Source organism: Monodelphis domestica, chromosome 2 (genome assembly GCF_027887165.1).
Source record: "Monodelphis domestica isolate mMonDom1 chromosome 2, mMonDom1.pri, whole genome shotgun sequence".
Taxonomy (NCBI): Eukaryota; Metazoa; Chordata; class Mammalia; order Didelphimorphia; family Didelphidae; genus Monodelphis; species Monodelphis domestica.
Window position 1 is genome coordinate 116,641,432 of NC_077228.1, and position 19,597 is coordinate 116,661,028.

The window sequence follows — 19,597 nt, forward strand, 5'->3', positions numbered from 1 at the left end:
CCCTCCCTCCCTCCCTCCTCTCTCTCTCTCTCTCTCTCTCTCTTTCTCTCTTTCTTTCTTTCTTTCTTTCTTTCTTTCTTTCTTTCTTTCTTTCTTTCTTTCTTTCTTTCTTTCTTTCTTTCTTTCTTTCTTTCTTTCTTTCTTTCTTTCTTTCTTTCTTTCTTTCTTTCTTTCTTTCTTTCTTTCTTTCTTTCTTTCTTTCTTTCTTCTTTCTTCTTCCTTCCTTTCTTCCTTCCTTTCTTCCTTTCTTCCTTCCTTCCTTCCTTCCTTCCTTCCTTCCTTCCTTTCCTTCCTTCCTTCTTCCTTCCTTCCTTCTCTTCCTTCCTTCCTTCCTTCCTTCTCCTTTCCTTCCTTCCTTCCTTCCTTCCTTCCTTCTTCCTTCCTTCCTTCCTTCCTTCCTTCCCTCCTCCTTAACTCCCTCCTTCCTCTTCCTCCCTCATTTCCTCTCTCCCTTCTTAATTTCTTCCTCCCTCCCTCCCTCTATCTATCTCTGTCTCTCACCTTCTGTCTTAGAATCTACATTGTATATTGTTTCCAAGGCTGGAGAGTGGTGAGGGATAGGCATTTGGGGTTAAGTAACTTGCCCAGGGTCACACAGCTAGGAAGTCTCTGAGGTCCCATTTAACCCAGCCCCCCTTCCCCCTTCTTTAGGCCTGGCTCTCAATGTACTAAGCACCTAGCTGTCCCCAGGAGGACTTTTCAAATTGCAAAAAAAAATTAGTTTAACTAAAACATTTACTTTTAGTTGACCCTATCTTGTACAGGGAATACCAGAAGTCTTAGTTCATTTTAAAGTATTAATAACTTAAACTTTTGGGATGCTCTGTACTTGATGGTATTAGAAAAACTTTTTAAAAAATCCTTACCTTCTGTCTTAGAATCAATACTAAGATTAGGCAGATGGTGTTAAATGACTTATCCAGGGTCACATGGCTAGGAAATGTCTGAGGTCAGATTTGAACTTAGGACCTCCCCCTCCAGGTCTTGCTCTCTATTCACTGAGTTGTCCTGACCAGAAGAACTCAAAACTAAAATTTATCCCATTAAATATAAGTTATAAATGAAAATAAAATTCCCCTGAAACAACAATTGAATAGGAACTTATAGACATTAGATTTATATACTTTTCAGAATGGTGGTATGGATTGAGTGAATGAATTAGTCAGTCAATAGGCATTTATTAGGTACCTTCTAAGTGCCAGTTATGGTAAAATGAACTTCTGGAGTAAATAGAAATTGGGAATGTTATCTCATTCTCTAGACTCTGTTATGTGGTGGGAGGAGTCGTAATTCAGGGACTAGTGTTCTGGGTTCTAGTCCTGACTCTGTTACTGATTAGTTGTATGCTATTGAGCTTAGTACCCCTTGCCTCAGTTTACTCATCTCCAAAATGGGGATGACACTAGTCATTGAGAAGGGATAGATTTGAAAACAGTCTTATTCTTAATCACATGAGACAGCACCTGTGGATTTTCTTTGAAGAGCATAAGGCACAATAGAAATATAATTTGTTTATGGCTTCCTGTGTAGTGAAAACTCTAGAGGCTAAAAATTCTGTCATTTAGTGATCCATTATGCTGCCTTTTATAGAATGAACATTCCTTTGGGAATTTTATATCATGTTATAGGATTATAGTTAGAAGAGAACTGATAAAAGGACTTTTCAATTTTTTCTTTTCTTTTTTCCCTTCTCCCTTTCTCTTCTTTCTTTCTTCTATTTCTCCCTCTCCTCCCTCATCCCTTCTAGCTCTAAATATGTGATAATCATTTTGGGTTTAATACTGAACTCTAGCATTCAATTTATTTCTATTTTAAAATATATTTATTTTTATTGCTATATTTTATTATGTCACTTTTATTTCTCAACATAGCCATCCCCTCCCTAGTGAGCCATCCTTTGTAACATAGAATAAAAAAATAAGAAGTGAAACATGCTATCTACTTTCTGACAGAGAGGCAGTAGACTTAGGATGCAGAATTGAAACATCTTTATTTTGAGGGGTTGTTTTGCTTGACTATGCCAATTTCCCCCCTTTCTCATATTTGCAATGAGGTGGAGGTGAAAGAGAGAAAAAATAGATGTTTATTTAAATGTTTTTTTAAATAGAGAAGTGGATGGGGGTGCTACAAATGGGGAATGTTGCATTATACTTTCAGAAAAGGTGTTAATAGTTTTGCTTAATTTTTTTGTTTTGTTATGTGATCTTTCAGGGGTGTGGATAGTCTATAAATATGATGTGAAAACAAAATATAGCAGTAAAACTAAAAAACTAAACTAAGCTAAAAAGACAATAAAAAATTTTAAAGAATAAAAAAAGTAGTTCAGTAAAACTAACCGACATAACAATGGCCATATACATAGTCCCTCACTTATTCAAAGAAAAGAGAGAGAGGTGCATTTTCTTATTTCTTCAGCTTGGGTATTAAAATTACATAGGCTTGTTTGTTTGTTGTTTTTGTTTTGTTCCCCCCACCTTCCATTTACATTATTGTCCTCATTGTGTATATTGTTTTTCCTGATTATGTTTATTTTCTATCAATTCCTATAAGTCTGTGGGTCTATTATGCATTTTGAAGGACATAAACTTTACACAAAAGGTCACCAAGAGGCTTCAGGACTTCCAAGTGATGACATATTTTAAAAATAATGTTTGATTAGAATGTACAGACCTGACACCCTACACCAAGATAAATTCAAAATGGATGAATGACTTGAACATAAAGAAGGAAACTATAAGAAAATTAGGCGAACACAGAATAGTATACATGTCAGACCTTTGGGAAGGGAAATACTTCAAAACCAAGCAAGAATTAGAAAGAATTACAAAATGCAAAATAAATAATCTGGATTACATCAAATTAAAAAGTTTTTGTACAAACAAAACCAATGTAACCAAGATCAGAAGGGTAGCAACAAATTGGGAAACAATCTTCATAAAAACCTCTGACAAGGGTTTAATTACTAAAATTTATAAAGAACTAAATCAATTGTACAAAAAATCAAGCCATTCTCCAATTGACAAATGGGCAAGGGACATGAACAGGCAATTCTCAGCCAAAGAAATCAAAACTATTAATAAGCACATGAAAAAGTGCTCTACATCTCTTATAATCAGAGAGATGCAAATCAAAACAACTCTGAGGTATCATCTCACACCTAGCAGATTGGCTAACATGACAGCTATGCAAAGTAATGAATGCTGGAGGGGATGTGGCAAAGTGGGGACATTAATTCATTGCTGGTGGAGTTGTGAATTGATCCAACCATTCTGGAGGGCAATTTGGAACTATGTCCAAAGGGCGATAAAAGACTGTCTGCCCTTTGATCCAGCCATAGCACTGCTGGGCTTGTACCCCAAAGAGATAATGGACAAAAAGACTTGTACAAAAATATTCATAGCTGCGCTCTTTGTGGTGGCCAAAAATTGGAAAATGAGGGGATGCCCCTCAATTGGGGAATGGCTGAACAAATTGTGGTATATGTTGGTGATGGAATACTATTGTGCTAAAAGGAATAATAAAGTGGAGAAGTTCCATGGAGACTGGAACAACCTCCAGGAAGTAATGCAGAGCGAGAGGAGCAGAACCAGGAAAACATTGTACACAGAGACTGATACATTGTGGTACAATCGAAGGTGATGGACTTCTCCATTAGTATCAATGCAATCCCTGAACAATCTGCAGGGATCTAAAAAAAAAATACTACCCACAAGCAGAGGATAAACTGTGGGAGTAAAAACACCGCTGAAAAGCAACTGCTTGACTACAGGGTTGGAGGAGATAAGACTGAGGAGAGACTCTAAATGAACACTATAACGCAAACTCCAACAACAGGGAAATGGGTTCGAGTCAAGAACACATGTGATAACCAGTGGAATCATGCGTCGGCTATGGGAGAGGGAAAGGCGGGGGGGGGGGGGGGAAGGGGAGGGGAGGAAAAGAAAACGATCTTTGTTTCCAGTGAATAATGTATGAAAACGACCAAATAAAATAATATTAAAATTAAAAAAAAATCTAAAAAAAAAAAAAGAATGTACAGACCTGGAGGTGATTGTGAAAAATGATAGGTCAATGACAGGGCAAATGGGAAAGTATTGGTTAAAGTAATCAAAATTGAAGACAAGTGAGGCAAGCATCTGATATATTTTTGATGGTGAAGATAAGAATGCAAGCTCTGGTTGCTTTAGCATCTCCCATTTGGCAGAATAAATCCAGAAGAGAGGCTGAATCAGATTTTCTCAAGTCAAACCTAAAGAGTGGATACAATGAGGAAAGGACTTGGGTTTGTAAGTATCCTTTCCCAAAAATGTGAAGATTTGTAGAGGTGAAAAGGGGTTAATAATTAATTATCTATCATTGAGGATGAATGTAATACAATTGCTTTCTTCTTGCCACGTTAGTCAATTTACTGATAAAAGTGTGAAACAGAGATAGATACTTTATAGATACCTCTCTCCAGGTACAATTAAATATAATAATAACAACATTAGTGGTCCTACTACATAAAAGACACCTTTATTGCAAATACAAATGCAAAATGGTAGGTTCTAGGTAATTACAAATTATATCTTCAACTTTGTATGGGTGGTAAGGGATTAAAAATCATTTACACTATAGCTTAAATGGGTTCACTCAGCATCCTGTCAGTTAACCAGTTCCAAACTCAACTTTATTGTCATCCAGGTTATATTTCTCCATTTTGTTTATAAGGATATAACAAGATAACCAACCAAATGCCTTGTTCAAATCCAGATATCCTTCATATATACTCATGCCAGTTATTTGTGTTCTTGCCATTTCTTTCCAAGTGCTAGGGAATCCTTATTTTGGATAATCTATTTTTGAATTTCATCAGAAAGTCAAACATATAAGCCCTATGCTTTGAATTATCCTTCTTCTATTATAAAACTGAAACGCTGTTTCCCTATTTTTTCTTCTGCAGTATATAACTCTACAGTCCAGAGATTTGATGGCGAATGAGGAGGTTTAAACTATTGGCATAATTTATGTAAGGTTCTTTGATTATCTGGAGATTGCACATATTAGACTAGTTTGGTTTCTTTTTGATTAGATAATTTGCTAATCAGTATCACTTTGTTATATACAGTTAACTCATAATATTCTTTCCCTGGGATTCACTGTATTATGTCTTATAAAATTTCCCTACCTTTCATTTGTTTTTCAATTTTAGGACATTTCCTGAATTTTCCCAGGATCTGGCAACAAGTAGCAATGCTACCCAGATGGGAATTGTTTCTCTACCTGCTTGTTTCTCTGGGTTTCCACTTTTATTCTTTCTATGAAGTCTACAAAGTTTCTAGAGGTAAGACCTTTTGCTTTCTTGCCTCCTTTTAAGAAATGGGAGGGGAGAGGATGTCACAAGTTGGTGCCTCTAAGTGATGTGTTCAGGGTCACACAGTTGGTGTTTGTGGCAGGATCTGAACTCAAGCATTCCTGACTTCAAGTCCAGTATTCTATCCATTGAACCACCCTTTTGTTGTTTACTATTCAGTTGTTTTTTTTTTCTAGTTGAGTCTAACTCTTCATGACCTATTTGGGTTTTCTTGGCAAAGATACTGGAGTGGTTTGCCATATCCTTCTGCAGCTCATTTTACAGATGAGGAAACTGAGGGCCAAGTGATTTTCCCAGGGTCGCACAGCTAGTAATTGCCTAAGTCTGGCTTTGAATTCAAAGAGATGAGTCTTCTTGTTTCCAGGCCCAGCACTGTATCTACAGTGTATCTTGTTTCCAGTCCCAGCACCTAGTTGCCCTAGGATACCATCCTGGTTATATATTTTTGTTGGCATGACAATTGACTCTTCCTTACTCTTAAGAATTCAAAGATGTTCAAAAGTGTGAGTCTGCCCTGCTTGCTCCCCCACAGTTTCTTAGGGAGACTCTGCTCTGCTGCTCTCTGCCTCCCAGAGTTTTGAAGGTAAACTATTTGCTTATAGGTTCAGCATTGTGCGTTTTTTCCAGTATCTGGTATGAAGAGAAAAGATGATCCAAATAGGAAACCATCTTAAAAATTAAAAAGAAAAAGTAGGAAGGGTAACTACAGTACACTGAAAATATGATTGGAAAATAAGTGGATAGGAAATGCATTGGTTTGAAGGAATGGAAAGTCTTCTCTTCTGCTCTCAAGATGAAAATAGCTTGTATACATATGCCCTCTACAGGGCTATTTGCTATGCCCTTTCCTAGACCAAGTTGAGCTGAACAGATTGCATAATTAGGTAGATTATATCTTGGTTGCACTGTCCTTTCCCCACAGCTTCACAATGTAAATTTGTGGCAGTTAATATTAGATAAGAAAAAGAAGTGATTTTAAGGTAAAATGACAGTGACACATGACTGGCAGATTTAGAAGAATGCTGTATGTTATGTATGCTTACACGGATGGTTGGATGTTCAACTTGCTGCCTAGGGGATGCTCTTGCAGTCATGTTGAAACACTTCTAGAATAAGCAACTTCCTCTTCCTGTACCATTTCTCAGTACCACTCATTCCTCCTCTTTCCAAATGACTCCTTGAATCACTCAAGTAGAAGTCTCCCTTGCAATAAAGCATAGTTAAAGAAAACAAGCCAACACATTTGCCCTGTTTGACAACATATACTACATCCAGCACCTGTAGTTCACCACCTTTCTGCTGAGAGGGGAGGTATGGTCCACCATCAGGATGCTGAATTCATGATTTGTCACTGCATTAATCAAAGTCCTTGATGCCTTTCAGTGCTGTTCTCCATTACTTTATTGTGTAAATGGTTCTTTTGATTGTTTACTTCATTCTGCATCAGTTTACACACATCTTCCCAAGTTTCTCTGAATTTTTTATGGTCATTATTTTTTATGTTGCAATAAACTGTCATATCCGTCTACTACTCTTTGTTCAGCTACTCCCAAAATAATGGTAGGGAGAAGGCAACTAGGTTATAAAGGGCTTTGAATGCCAAACTGAGAATTTGGTATTTGATCCTGGAGATGATAGGAAGTCACTAGAGTTTACTGAGTATGGAAGTGACATAGTTGGATGAGTACTTTACTGAAGATGGGCTTGAAGATGGATAGCCCTAACTCTACTCACCAGGGTCAAGAAACCCTAGTCCTCGCAACTATTTTCTGTCAATCATTTATTTTTCCCCCTCTTTCACTTTGTTCACAAAGAACAAAACCTTTGTAACAAATATGCATGATCAAGTAAAACGAATTCCTGCATTTGGCCAACCTCTTTTTGTAATCATATATTTCTTCTATGATATACCTGTTGCCACTCCTTGTGTTCTTTCATCATGGGAAAGGTGCTGTCCACCATGAATGCTAGTTGTCTTCCTTTTTTTTTTTAAACTCTTACCTTCTGTTTTAGAATGGATACTACATATTAGTTCTAAGGCAGAAGAACAAGGGCTTGGCAACTAGGCTTCAGGGACTTGTCATACAACTAGGACATTTCTGATCCCAGATTTCAACTCAGGTTGAAACTCCAAACCTGGCACTGAGCCACTTTGCTGTCCCAAATGCTAGTCTTCTGAAAAGAAACTTCATTCTAAAAGCTTTGAAAACACTTGATTCATGCTGGAATATTAATTCTCTTTTAGGAAGACCCTTCCCACTCTTTTCTAGAACAGAATTTTTTTAATTCAGAGAGATATGAGATCCTCTCTCTTATAGCCCAATCCATAATTCCTGTTTATATTAGTGCCATGGTTTTTCTTGAGCAATGCAGAATGTTATCTCTAACCAATCCGTCATCCACTCATGTACTTGCCAATTGAGCTAGCTGATGCTGAATCACCTGGGCTTTCCTAAAGCTTGTTTACTCAAGAGAATGGAGGTCATGTTCAGAGTCTGATTCTTGATTTTGTGATTCACTTATTAATTTAGGAAATCTGAGACTTGAAGAATTTCATAAGGAGGTCATTGGAAAATACAAGGTCTCTTTTAGGAAGCTGTGTCTCAGTACTCCATCTCTGGTGTATTGGAGTTTTGGGGCATGTCAGTTGGATGAGATTCTTTGCACTTATGGAGCCACAGATAGAGCGCTGTGGTATCTAGAGTCAGGAAGATCTCAGTTCACATCCAGCTTTGGACACTTGGTAGATATTTAACTCTGGGCACATCACTCAGTTTTTCAGTCTGTTTCTTCTTCTGTAAAGGAAGGATAATAGCCCCTACCTCCCAGACTTGTGAGGATACCACTATATAATTGCTAGTTTTGATGATAATGATAAAATATCTTATATAGAGCAGAAATTCTCCCTGGTAGTTGCTGGCTACCCATCTTCCATTCCCCTTAGTTCATATTCCCCTAGGGCCTGACATATAGTGTGTTCAGGGGACAATGCCTCAGTCTAGTAGAATATGGGACAAAAATTTCCCATTAGAGTAGAACAAAACAAATCAACTTTCCCCTTTCTTTCAAGGTGAAATGGAAATTTTTTGAAGGGGGTAATATCTTTTTTTTATTTGAAGTTTTATTTAATTAATTAATTTAGAATATTTTTCCATGGTTTCATACTTTGTGTTTCTTCCCTCCCCTCATCCCATTCCCCTCCTATAGCCAACGAGCAATTCCACTGAGCTTTACTTGTGTTATTGATCAAGACCTATTTCCATATTATTAATATTTGCATTAGGGTGATTGCTTAGAATCTACATGAAGGGGGGGGTAATATCTGCTGTCTAATGCTATTCCCTCTTTTCCACTATCCTGAGATAATTGAGAATAACTCTATTGAGTACGTGGGTCACTTTTTGGCAAGGTTGTAACCTTTTATGTATGTCTATATTTCCATTTATTTCACAGGAAGATATAATACATTGGCTTTGAAAAAGATAATGTATCCTTCCCCCACCAAACCAGCCACTTAATTCTCTTAGTGTCAAGATGAGATCTAAGGTTTATGTAATGCTTGGATGAAAAAAAAATAATTCTCATTAAAAGTCATTACCTTTGGTAATGAAAGATTAAGGCTCAGAATTGATTGGTAAGTATATATTTTTCATGTGGTCATAAAATAGATTTCCTTTAGTGATGTGCTCACAGTTTTCCTGATATGGTCATGGTCATTTTCAACTATGACATGTTGCTGTAAGGCATAGTTTCTCCTGGAATTTAGTGACCTCTTTGTAGTCAAAATTGGACAGAAGCAAAACAACTGTATAAATCAGTTTTTAAAGAAGTACACACCTCATATTCTTGTACCTTCCAGAGAGACAGTTGTAAGTTCCTATCACAGCTGCATATTTATTGTGTGCCATATGTCTTCAAATCACTTATAAAGATGTTCAAACCCTTCATAACCTGCCCATTCCCCATCTTTTCAGGCTTCTTACATCTTCCTGATTCTAGGCATTTTCACTGGCTGTCTCCCTATGCCTGGAATTCTTTCCCTTCTCATCTCTTCTTTCTGATTTCTCTCAAGTCCTAGTTAAAATCCCATCTTCTACAAGAAATGTTTCTTGGCTTCCTTTTAATGCCTTTTTTTAAAAAAATTACCTCTGGTGTATCCTGCACATATTTTTTTTTTTTTTGTAGATAGTGTTTTATGTGTTGTCACCCTCATTAGACACTTGGCAATTTGAGGGACTGTCTTTTGCATCTTTTTTGTATCCTCAGAACTTAGCTTAGAGCCTAGTACATAGTTGGTGCTTAATAAATGTTTATTGACTGATTTACTGAACAGAACAGGGATAAGGAAAAAACAAAAAAAGAAGTGAATAGCATTTCAGTCACTCTCATTTAGGCTTGGCACTTTCAGTTGATAAGGGCAAATCAGGAGGTTTTAAAAATGCATGACTGAACAGCTATTTGACTTGCCCTTTTATCTATCTGCCTGTGGTTGGGATTTGGGTGCCTGATTAAAACAAAAGAACTGGAAATGTGTTATTTTTCTCAGAGGCATAGTGGCCTCCCCCATCTCATTGGAAGAGCTACAACATTTTCTTTAAGGGAGAGTTGATGATAGCCATAGAAATAGTCAATATTGAACAAAAGAGTTTCCTGGAGAAGGTGGAGATCCAATGGAAAGGAAAAGTTTTTCTGAGTATTTAGGGGCTCAGGTGTGAATTTCTTCCATATTCTTTGTTGAGTGTAATAAATTTGTTCTATGTTTTACAATTTGTTAACTTGGTGCTCATAAGGGAACTGAGGACATTTAGACTAGAGAGAAAAGAGCTAAATTCAAAGATTTCAAGAGATGAGAATCCAAGTTGGGGAATGAGTCATGGTATTATTGTAAGCTTGTAAGTTATGAATGTGAATCCAAGGAAGTCTAGATATGCTTTGTGTCTATAGATTACATTCTTCTATTCTGTCCAGTGTCCTTTAAAAAAAAAAGAAATGAGATTATCCTGGAGTGATTTGTTCTTGATGAAGTCATAACAATTATATTATTACATATATCATAATATATGTCATATATAATAATTTTCACTTTCTAAATATTTAGAAATTAGACTATTAGTAACATATTTTAGAACTTTTAATAGGAATTAATCTTGTGATTAATGTGACAGGATGAAGAATGTAACTTCTCCCCTTTCTTTGGAAATTGAGACATTTGCCAATCTCAAGTTCTAGAGTTTTTCCTCCCTTTTTCCCTCCCTTCCTTATTTTTCCCCTTTCTCCTCTCATTTTTTCCTTCTTTCCTCTTCTCTCTGCACAACAAATTCCATTATATTTATTTAATAATAATTTTTACCACTTCTTACAGAGATGACCATACCTTTAGTTTCTAGTTTGGGGCTACAACAAAAAGAACTGCTAGAAATATTTTATGTGTAGATTCTTTTGCATCTTCTTTGTCCTCTTTGGGGATGTAAATGTAGTTTTGGTGTAGGTGGAGTACGCCCAGTTTGATAACTCCTGGGGCATAGACCAATTCACATCTCTAAGAACAGTCTAACAGTATGTCTGTTTTCCAGAATCCTTTCACTATTTCTTGTTTCCTCTGTTATCATCTTTGCCATTCAGTTTAGTGTGAGGTAGAATCTGGCAATTAATTTAATCTATAATTTTCTTTGGAGATTTTTGGAGATTTTTGTTTTCTCATAGTTGTAGATAAGCAGTTGTGGTAGGAATGTTATTAGTAATAATAATATTAATAGTAATTGTTATTTATGTGTCACTTTGTGGTTTGCAAAGCATTTTATAAAGCTTATTTTATTTGACCCTCATTACCACTTTCTTAAGTACTTTTATTTTTCCCATTTTTCAAATGAGGAGATAAAGGTTTAGAGACCATAAATTAATTTACTTATTTTACTTGGGTTAGATATTTCATTTCTCTATACTACACTGAGTTAATTGTTAAAAACATTATCCCTGGCATATAAACACAATGTGAACATTAATGTTTTGACCATTGTGTGTGACTGGGGAGAGAAATGGTTACCTTCCTTTCCATCCTCACTCTGGCAATGTTGATCTCATTGGTTCTAGGACAATAAACCACATTTGATGAATGATTTCAGCAGCCTTGGTTACAAGACTCATTTTTAGAAATACCTCAGTATAAACAATTAACGTGGGCTCTGAAAATGCTGCTATTTACTTTAAAAAACCCTTTATTTTCAATCTTAGTAACAACTCTAAGACAGAAGGGCAAGGATTAGGCAAATGGGGTTAAGTGACACTTGCGTAGTGTCACACAGCTAGGAAGTATCTGAGATCAAATTTGAATCAAGGTCTTCCCAGACTCCTTGCTCTATCCACTGAGTTACTTAGCTTGAATCCTTTATTCCAAGCCTGTGGAGGACCTGGATAAGTCTTATAGGATGTGCAGACACAGATGGGTTATGATCCACATCACCTGGAGGGACCTCCTAAATCAATGAAATCACAAATCTATTTGAGTAATAATGATTCACATAGTATTTTAGAGTTTGTAAAACACCCAGTGGAATTGCTCATTGGCTTTGGGAGGAGGGGGTTGGGAGTAGGGGAGGGAAAGAACATGAATCATGTAACCATGGAAAAATATTCTAAATGAATTAATTAAATAAATGAATTAAAAATACCCATAGAGTTTGCAAAGCTAAGATATTTTGACAAGTTCTTTTTTGAAACTCACAGTAACCCCATTAAAAGTAGGTATTACAAGTATTTTCATCATCCCATTTTTATAGATGATGAAACTGAGGTTCTGAGAGGTTAAGGGCCTTCTCCAGGGTCACACCCTGGAGTTGTCATTGGAAACCCATTTGAATCCTTTATGTTTAGTTTAACTTATCTGACCATGGCAAACATTCCCTATGGTGTACTTCCTTCAATAGGCAAGGAGCTCAGTGACATTATAGTCAGGAGACATCTTTTATTCCCTCACTCCATTTTATGTTTTATTCAGATCATAAGGCTAGGATGATTGGAGAAGACTGAAAGGGCAGATGGCTTTTGTCCCACTTTTCCCCAACTCAGGTCACAACCTGGCCTTTCTTTGATCCCTCTTCATTAATTTCCATATCATCACACCTGCCCCATTTTACCTTCACACATTTACAAAGACCCCCCTTTCCATCATTTCCTTTAAGAAATAGAGTATTAGTTGAAATTTATTGGAAAAATTTTCAAATGATTGAAAATAGTAGGATAGATTTATATGATTGGAAATTGTATTCTTTAAAAGTGTTTGCTTTGGGTTAGATTGATTTATTTTCTCTTCTCCTTGAATTAATTATATGTCCATATATTTATTAAAATTTCATTTAGTTTTCTACTACAGTCTACTGTCAATGTTGAAATTGTTTGCTTTTTTTTTTTGACCAGTAGGTAGAACATAGCTTTGCTGGGTCATCTGTTCTACTGGGAACATTGGTGGTGGTAATGGGAGCAGCCACAGACATGACAATGAATATGTTTTTGCAGGAATGACTTTATATCCTACATTCCTGAGCAACTGGCAAAGCGTTAGAATTTAGGAAATGAGAACAAGGACCCAACAAAAGTAGAACTGGTTCTTCCAGAAAAGAGGCAGACTGCTTTGGAAGAACAAGGGAATTTTGGAAGGATGTTTCTTAAAATGAGCATGATTCCCTCACTTAGTTTGTCCCTGGGTGTTGATCAGGTGAATGAATCTCTTGATGACATATAACAACCTTGTTTTAGGGTGAAATTCAGAAACTCCTTATCATTCCAGGAAACCTGAGGTTCAGTGAAGTGACTTCCTATGGTCATATAAACTAGGTCAGAAGTGGAATCTGAACCTTTGTCCTCCTGATTCTGAACTGATCCCTTGATCCAAGAGGGCTGTCATCAGAAAGATGCTAAGGGCAGTTAATCTGCTTGGAAGGATGTCTTGTTTTAGATGTTAGCCTGGCAGTCTTTGCTTCTCTCTCGCTTTGAGAATTGTAAAACTGCAGCTGTGATAGACAATTTACACTTGGGTATCTGTGATGATTCAAAAGGTAGTCATGGAATTCTCAAAACAAAATGAATTTTGATTCACTTTCATTAAAAAATGTACCCCACATAATTACTTTAGGAGACAATGTGCCTCAAAGGTAAACTCTCCTGTCGCTCCCTGACCCAAAGGAAGGAGAAATATCATAACTCTTTTTGCCTGGATACTTCACCTGTTTTATGATTACATATTGTTATTCTCCATCAGAGGGAGCTCCAGCCCAACCAAGGACAGAAAGCTTGTTCCATATATATATATACACATATATATTTATATTTATATATATAAACAAACATAAACTTTGTTTTTCTTCAACTTATTAAAAAAACAAAACAAAACACAGACTTTATATTTGTTCCCACGTTTCTTTTTCACATAATACTGATCAATAAGGCACTTTTTATAAAAAGGGAAAACTGATTAGGGACTAGTGAGAGAGAGAAAGAAGCAGTTTTCCTCCAATCTGATGAAAATCAGGATCAGTAGCATGTTACCCACTTACTAGGTAGAAACAGATGTGTTTACTTGCCTGCCCTTTGCTTATGTCCCAAGGCTGCATAAACTGCAACTGTGGATTTTGCTGAAAACAAAGGACAGTGCTGGCTCGGGGAGAAGTCTAGCCTGCTCCAAGGGATTTGCCCTTTAATGAGACCCTGAAGACTATTTTATTAATAGCTCCAAAAGGAAAGGGACCTCAAGGTGTATAGGGGAGGGGAGGTAGAGGAGGAGAGGAAGGAGGGGGTAGGAAAGAAACTTTTCTTTTTTCTAAAATGTTTGCAATTGCTGGTCTCAATTGCTTTTGATGAGTTGCTATGAAAAGAAGGTGTTAGGCACAAATGCCAGTCCCTGCCACACTGCATGGAGGCAAAGAGACTCCTTTGATTTGGGCTTGCAACTATTTTTATGGAATCTGGGACTGGAGTTTTTTCTTAGACTTTCCACTGACCAGGAAGAAGCTATCCCTTGGAACCCCCCCCCCCCCTTTTTTTTTTCAAGTAGCTCAGAATAGTGTGGTATCATAAGAGTTGCTAGATTTAGAGTCAGAGGACCTGGGTTCAAATCCTTCCTCTGCTACTTGTTAACCTTGTGACACTGTGCAAGTTTAATAAATGCTCATTATGTGCCAGGCACTCTGCTAATGCTGATACAAAAAAAGGCAAACCTTTCTTTTCCCAAACACTCTGGTTCCTGTCTTCAAGAGCTTACTTGTAATGGAGGAGACCATATACCTTGCATATACATGATATATATGGGATTAATTGGAGTTAAGCTGATAGACTTTTAGCCTAGAAAAGTGAGAACTTTTTTTTCTATTATAACATATTGGGGAGTTTCTGTGTACCTTTGTTGTATGGAAAGTCACTCATGGTAAATGAAATGTCTATTACTAGAACAAATATGATAGATCCTGAAACAAAACTCAAGGAAAGAATGCATCTCAAACCCTTATAAAAGGAACACTTAACACAGTTAAATAAATCTCTATTCACAGTCTTTAACAAGAACAGAGCTTGGGTTCCTTCTCTTGTCAATTGTCTTTTTCCTAGTCATCAGTCACCTCCAACCAATGGACTCAGGATCTTTAAACATTCCAAATTTACAAGGCAACTTCCAAGCTTAGATACATTCATCTTGAGATCAATGTTCAGCCATCACTAAGCGAAGCCAAGGAAGCAGAAAGCCAGGGTTGGAACTGTTCCTATTTTACAGTTTCACTGAGTCACAGGCTCTTCCAAATCAGTTGCAAAAAAGGGAATCGTCTTGTAATCTTTAATTTATCTAACTATTGAGTCAATGTCTCCATGGGTAAGTCATTTATCTGTGAGTGCCACTTTCTTCATCTTTAAAAAGAGAGGAACAGGGGCAGGTGGGTAGCTCAGTGGATTGAGAGCCAGGCCTAAAGACGGGAGGTCCTAGATTCAAATCTGGCCTCGGATATTTCCCAGCTGTGTGACCCTGGGCAAGTCACTTGACCCCCATTGCCTAGCCCTTACCACTCTTCTGCCTTGGAGCCAATACATAGTATTGGCTCTAAGACAGAAGGTAAGGGTTTAAAAAAAAAAAAGAGAAGAATGGCTTAGGAGAAGATTGTCCTTTAATATTCTTTCTCAGCTCTAAATCTTTGATATCTTGTCTGATTGTATGATTTGTTTGAAACCAATTGTTTTATTTTTATTCAGTAGTGTTTTTCATTAGCATATTGGTATCCACATAGATATGCATGGTATTTTCAGTCTAGACTGCTGGTTTCACTGATATGAGGGAGCTAGATGTGGAAACCCTCCTGATTAATAACTAAAGTTTAAAAAAGTTGCCTGAGTTACTGGAAAACTTGCCTGTGAATGCACAACAGGCGTTGAACTCAGTTCTTTGTGACCACAAGATCAGTGGTCAGTCCTCACCACCAGAGGTTCTTAAACTTTTTTTTTGTGATAGACTCCTCTGGAAGTTTTCTGAAGCCTCTAGATGCCTTTTAGAATAACGTTTGTAAATGCATGAAACACTAGAATTCTGAAGTAAACAATTATATTGAAATACAGGTATGAAAATCTTTTTTTTTCAAGTTCATGGACCCCAGGTTAAGAACCCTTTCCCACATCAGGCTGTTTCTCAAACAGCTCATATAACACACACTGCAATTTAATCATATATGCACGTGGCAGTACAGTGATCCCTCACCTATTGCACCAGAGACCGTGGCAATAGGTAAAAATCCACAAAAAGCAGCATTATATTTTATTATTCTTTGATGGTCAGCATCTTCCTTTGGCTCTTGGGTTCACTGCTCAAGGCCTTAGATGGTGCAGAGTGTTTGGGTGGCATAGGGCTTGAAATAAATTCAAACTTTTATGAACACTTTACAAAAACACAACACCACAGAGCAGCACTATGCTCAGCAATCAGATGTCAATGTGAAGTGGACAAGGAGAGAGGCTGAATGTATAGGCAGGAGAGCAAACAGACTGATGCTACAGTCACTGAGCCAATCAGAGCCCAGGAAACAGAACACAGCAATGTGTTTGGTTGCTTTTCATTCCATCAGCCAATAATGTGCATGTACAATCTCACACTGGCAAATTTGCGCAAGCGGTAGTGGTGTACAGTACGGTATTCATTTGCAAAATCCCATGATATAGTGAAAACTCTGTGATACAGAATTAGATAAATATTTAAAAAAAACATGTAATACAGTGAAGCGCAACATAGTGGGAGATGACTGTATACTTTGTGCTACAAATTGTTTTAAAAATTAGGCAGCTCTAGAATCAGAAGAACATTGTACACAGAAAGTAAAACATTATGGAAAAATCTTTGTTACTAGTAACAATGCAACAAGCCAGGACACACCTGAAGGAGTAAAAGAATGCTATATACATTGAGAGAAAGAACTATGGGAGTAGAAATGCAAAAGCAAAACATGTATATATGGGGATGTGATTTGGGGTCTAGGCTTAAAAAAAATCACCATAGCAAAAATGAATAATATGGAAATAGGTATCAAGTAACAACATTTGTACAACCCAGTAGAATTGCTTGTCGGCTCTGGGAGGGAAGGAAAGAAAATTAATCATATAAACTTGGAAAAATATTTTAAAAATAAATAATTTTTTTAAAACTAGGCAGCTCTTCTGCCTTGGAACCAACACTTATATTGATTTTAAGACAGATGACATAAGTTTAAAAACATATTAAAACAAAACAAAACAAAAAGGGGCAGCTAGGTGGCTCAGTGGATGAAGAGCCAGGCTTGTAGTCAGGAGGACCTGGGTTCAAATGTGACCTCAGATACTTCTTACCTGTGTGCCTCTAGATAAGTCACTTAACCTCAGCTGCCTGGCCCTTGCTGCTCTTCTGCCTTGGAGCCTATACTTATTATTGATTTTAAAGCATAAGGTAAGGGTTCAAACATATGCTTAAAAAATTAGGTAGAAATGTAGTTTTACTTTCCACATTTTTGTCTTGAGCCATGCTGTTCTCTTTTACGCCCAAGGCTTAGTCCTGTCCTCCCAAAGTGCCAACCATAGGTGTATATTCTGCTGAAGCTACCCAACAATGCTGAGACTCATCTGTAAAGAAGAGGCTTCCAGGCAGAGTGACTTTCTGGATTTGTTGGAGAAAAAAGGCAAATAGTACATCTTAGACAGCTAGATGGTAAAATGGATAATGTGCCTGGTTAGGAGTCAGGAAGAATCAAGTTCGAATACAGCTTCAGACACTTACTGAGTTATTTTAACCTCTGTTTGCCTCAGTTTCCTAATTTGTAAAATGGGGAGAATGCCTCCCAAGTAATGATAATACCTATCTCCCAGGGTTGTTGTGAGGATCAAATGAGATAATTCTAAGGCACTTAGCACAGTGTCTGGTACATAATAAGTGTTATATAGCAATTATTTTTAATTTATAGTTTTTGAGCTAGAGGGGACTTTAAACTGCAACTAGACCAATCCCCTAATTTTACAGATGAAGAAACTGAATCCTGGAGAGGAAAATGACTTGATTAGCCAAGTTTGCATAGGTAGCACTAAGTAGCACTAAGGGGAATTTGAATCCAAGTCTCCCAATTCCAAATCCAGTTCTTTTTTATGTTGTATCATGCTATCTCTCCAATAAAAAAGAATCAGAGTTAGTGAATTCAGAGAGCCTCTGAAATACAGTGAGGTGGTACAGTGGTTGGAGCACAGGACCTGAAGTATAAAAGACCCAAGTTCAAATCCAATCTCAGACTTAGTAACTGCATAACTCAGGCAAGACAAGTACTGTGTCTTAGTTTACTCAATTGTATAATGGGGATAATAGTAGCATCTCTCTCTTAGGATTGCTGTGAAGATCACATGAGATGCTAATTATAAAGTGCTTAGCACTGTGCCTGACACATAGTAGGTGCTTAATACATGTTTGTTCTGAGATTTTAAATTTACATTGTGACAAAAGTTTGTGTAGTGTAGAGACCACAGAAAAACGATTAGCCCATTATCAACTAGAGTATAAACTACTGGATCCCCATTACCTTTTGTTTTTTTTCCTTTTTTTTTCAACTTAAACCAATGGCTGGGGTAGCAAAGTGGAGGTGAGGGCAGAGAACTTGGGGGAGAATAATAGGGGGTGAGCACAGGGGAGAGGAACAGATGTGTTATTAAATTGTTCCAGGAGAGCCTTATTCTTAAACTTATGACCTTGGTTGGGTTGCAGAGGTTGCATTGTTGACATGGGTTGGGCTTTTATTGTTGTGAAGAAACAGAAGCTAGTGTTCCCATGAAACAAAATAATTCGTCTAGAAATAGACCCTTAGGGCACATTTGAGTTGGAAAAATGAAACACCATAAAGAAGGCTGTTGGGTTGGGTTTGGCTACCTGGTAGCATGTGGATTGGTTGCTGCTCCTTGTTCAGAGGACCCATTGTCTAGCATTGATCATAGATTTAGGGGTGGAAAACATCTTAGAGGCTGTCTTTTTTCCACTTTTTCATTCGACAGATGAGGAAACTGTGGCCAAAAGAGGTTAAATGTCTAAAATAAATTGTCTAAAATAAAATAAGCAGATATATGTCAGAAGCATAATGCCACTTCAGTTCTCTTTATTCTTCTAGATGGCGTCTGAACAGACCCATAATAATAAATGTGACATTTCCTCCCTTCTTTTAAGAGTAAAGAATTTTGGTTTAGTAGAAAAACTACCAGATTAGGAATCAAAACACCCAAATCTTAGTCTGGCTTTTCTCTCACTTTCTAGCCCTGTGACCTTGGGCAGTTACATGACCTTGCTGGAAGCCTCAAGTTTCCTCCTTGGTAAAATGATGATAATAGGACCTTCCCTGCCTTCCTTATGGCACTCTCACAAGGATCAGATAAGATAATGCATGGGAAAATACTCTGAATGATATACAATTCTTTGATAGATTTATGGCTCACTTCAGTGGCATAAATGCTTCCTTGCCTGTCTGATCATTACTCTTTCTTATATCCTTTTTCTTTCTGCAAATCCTTTAGGATTTACCAGGATAAGCTTTAGCAAAAGCTGGGAATTCTATAAGGAGGTAATGGTGAAGGAGGGCATTCCTGATGTGGAGGACAAGCCTGTGCCTTCACATGATTAGCCAGGAGCTTGTTGTATGTGAAAAATATTAAGAAAGTCTATTTATCTGGGCTGTGTGTATTTGAAGGGGAGTAATATATAATATGAATAAAAGGTATATTGGA

General features: G+C 37.1%; 1 protein-coding gene across 1 annotated transcript in view; it reads left to right on the forward strand.

The window, feature by feature from the left end:
• The window catches only part of HHAT (hedgehog acyltransferase), a 560,175-nt gene that overhangs the window by 10,049 nt on the left and 530,529 nt on the right, over positions 1-19,597 (forward strand). The window contains exon 2 of the mRNA XM_001366441.3: positions 5,192-5,323. Coding sequence (XP_001366478.2) covers positions 5,233-5,323 — 91 coding nt within the window. The 5' untranslated portion in view covers positions 5,192-5,232. The remainder of the gene's footprint in view (positions 1-5,191; positions 5,324-19,597) is intronic.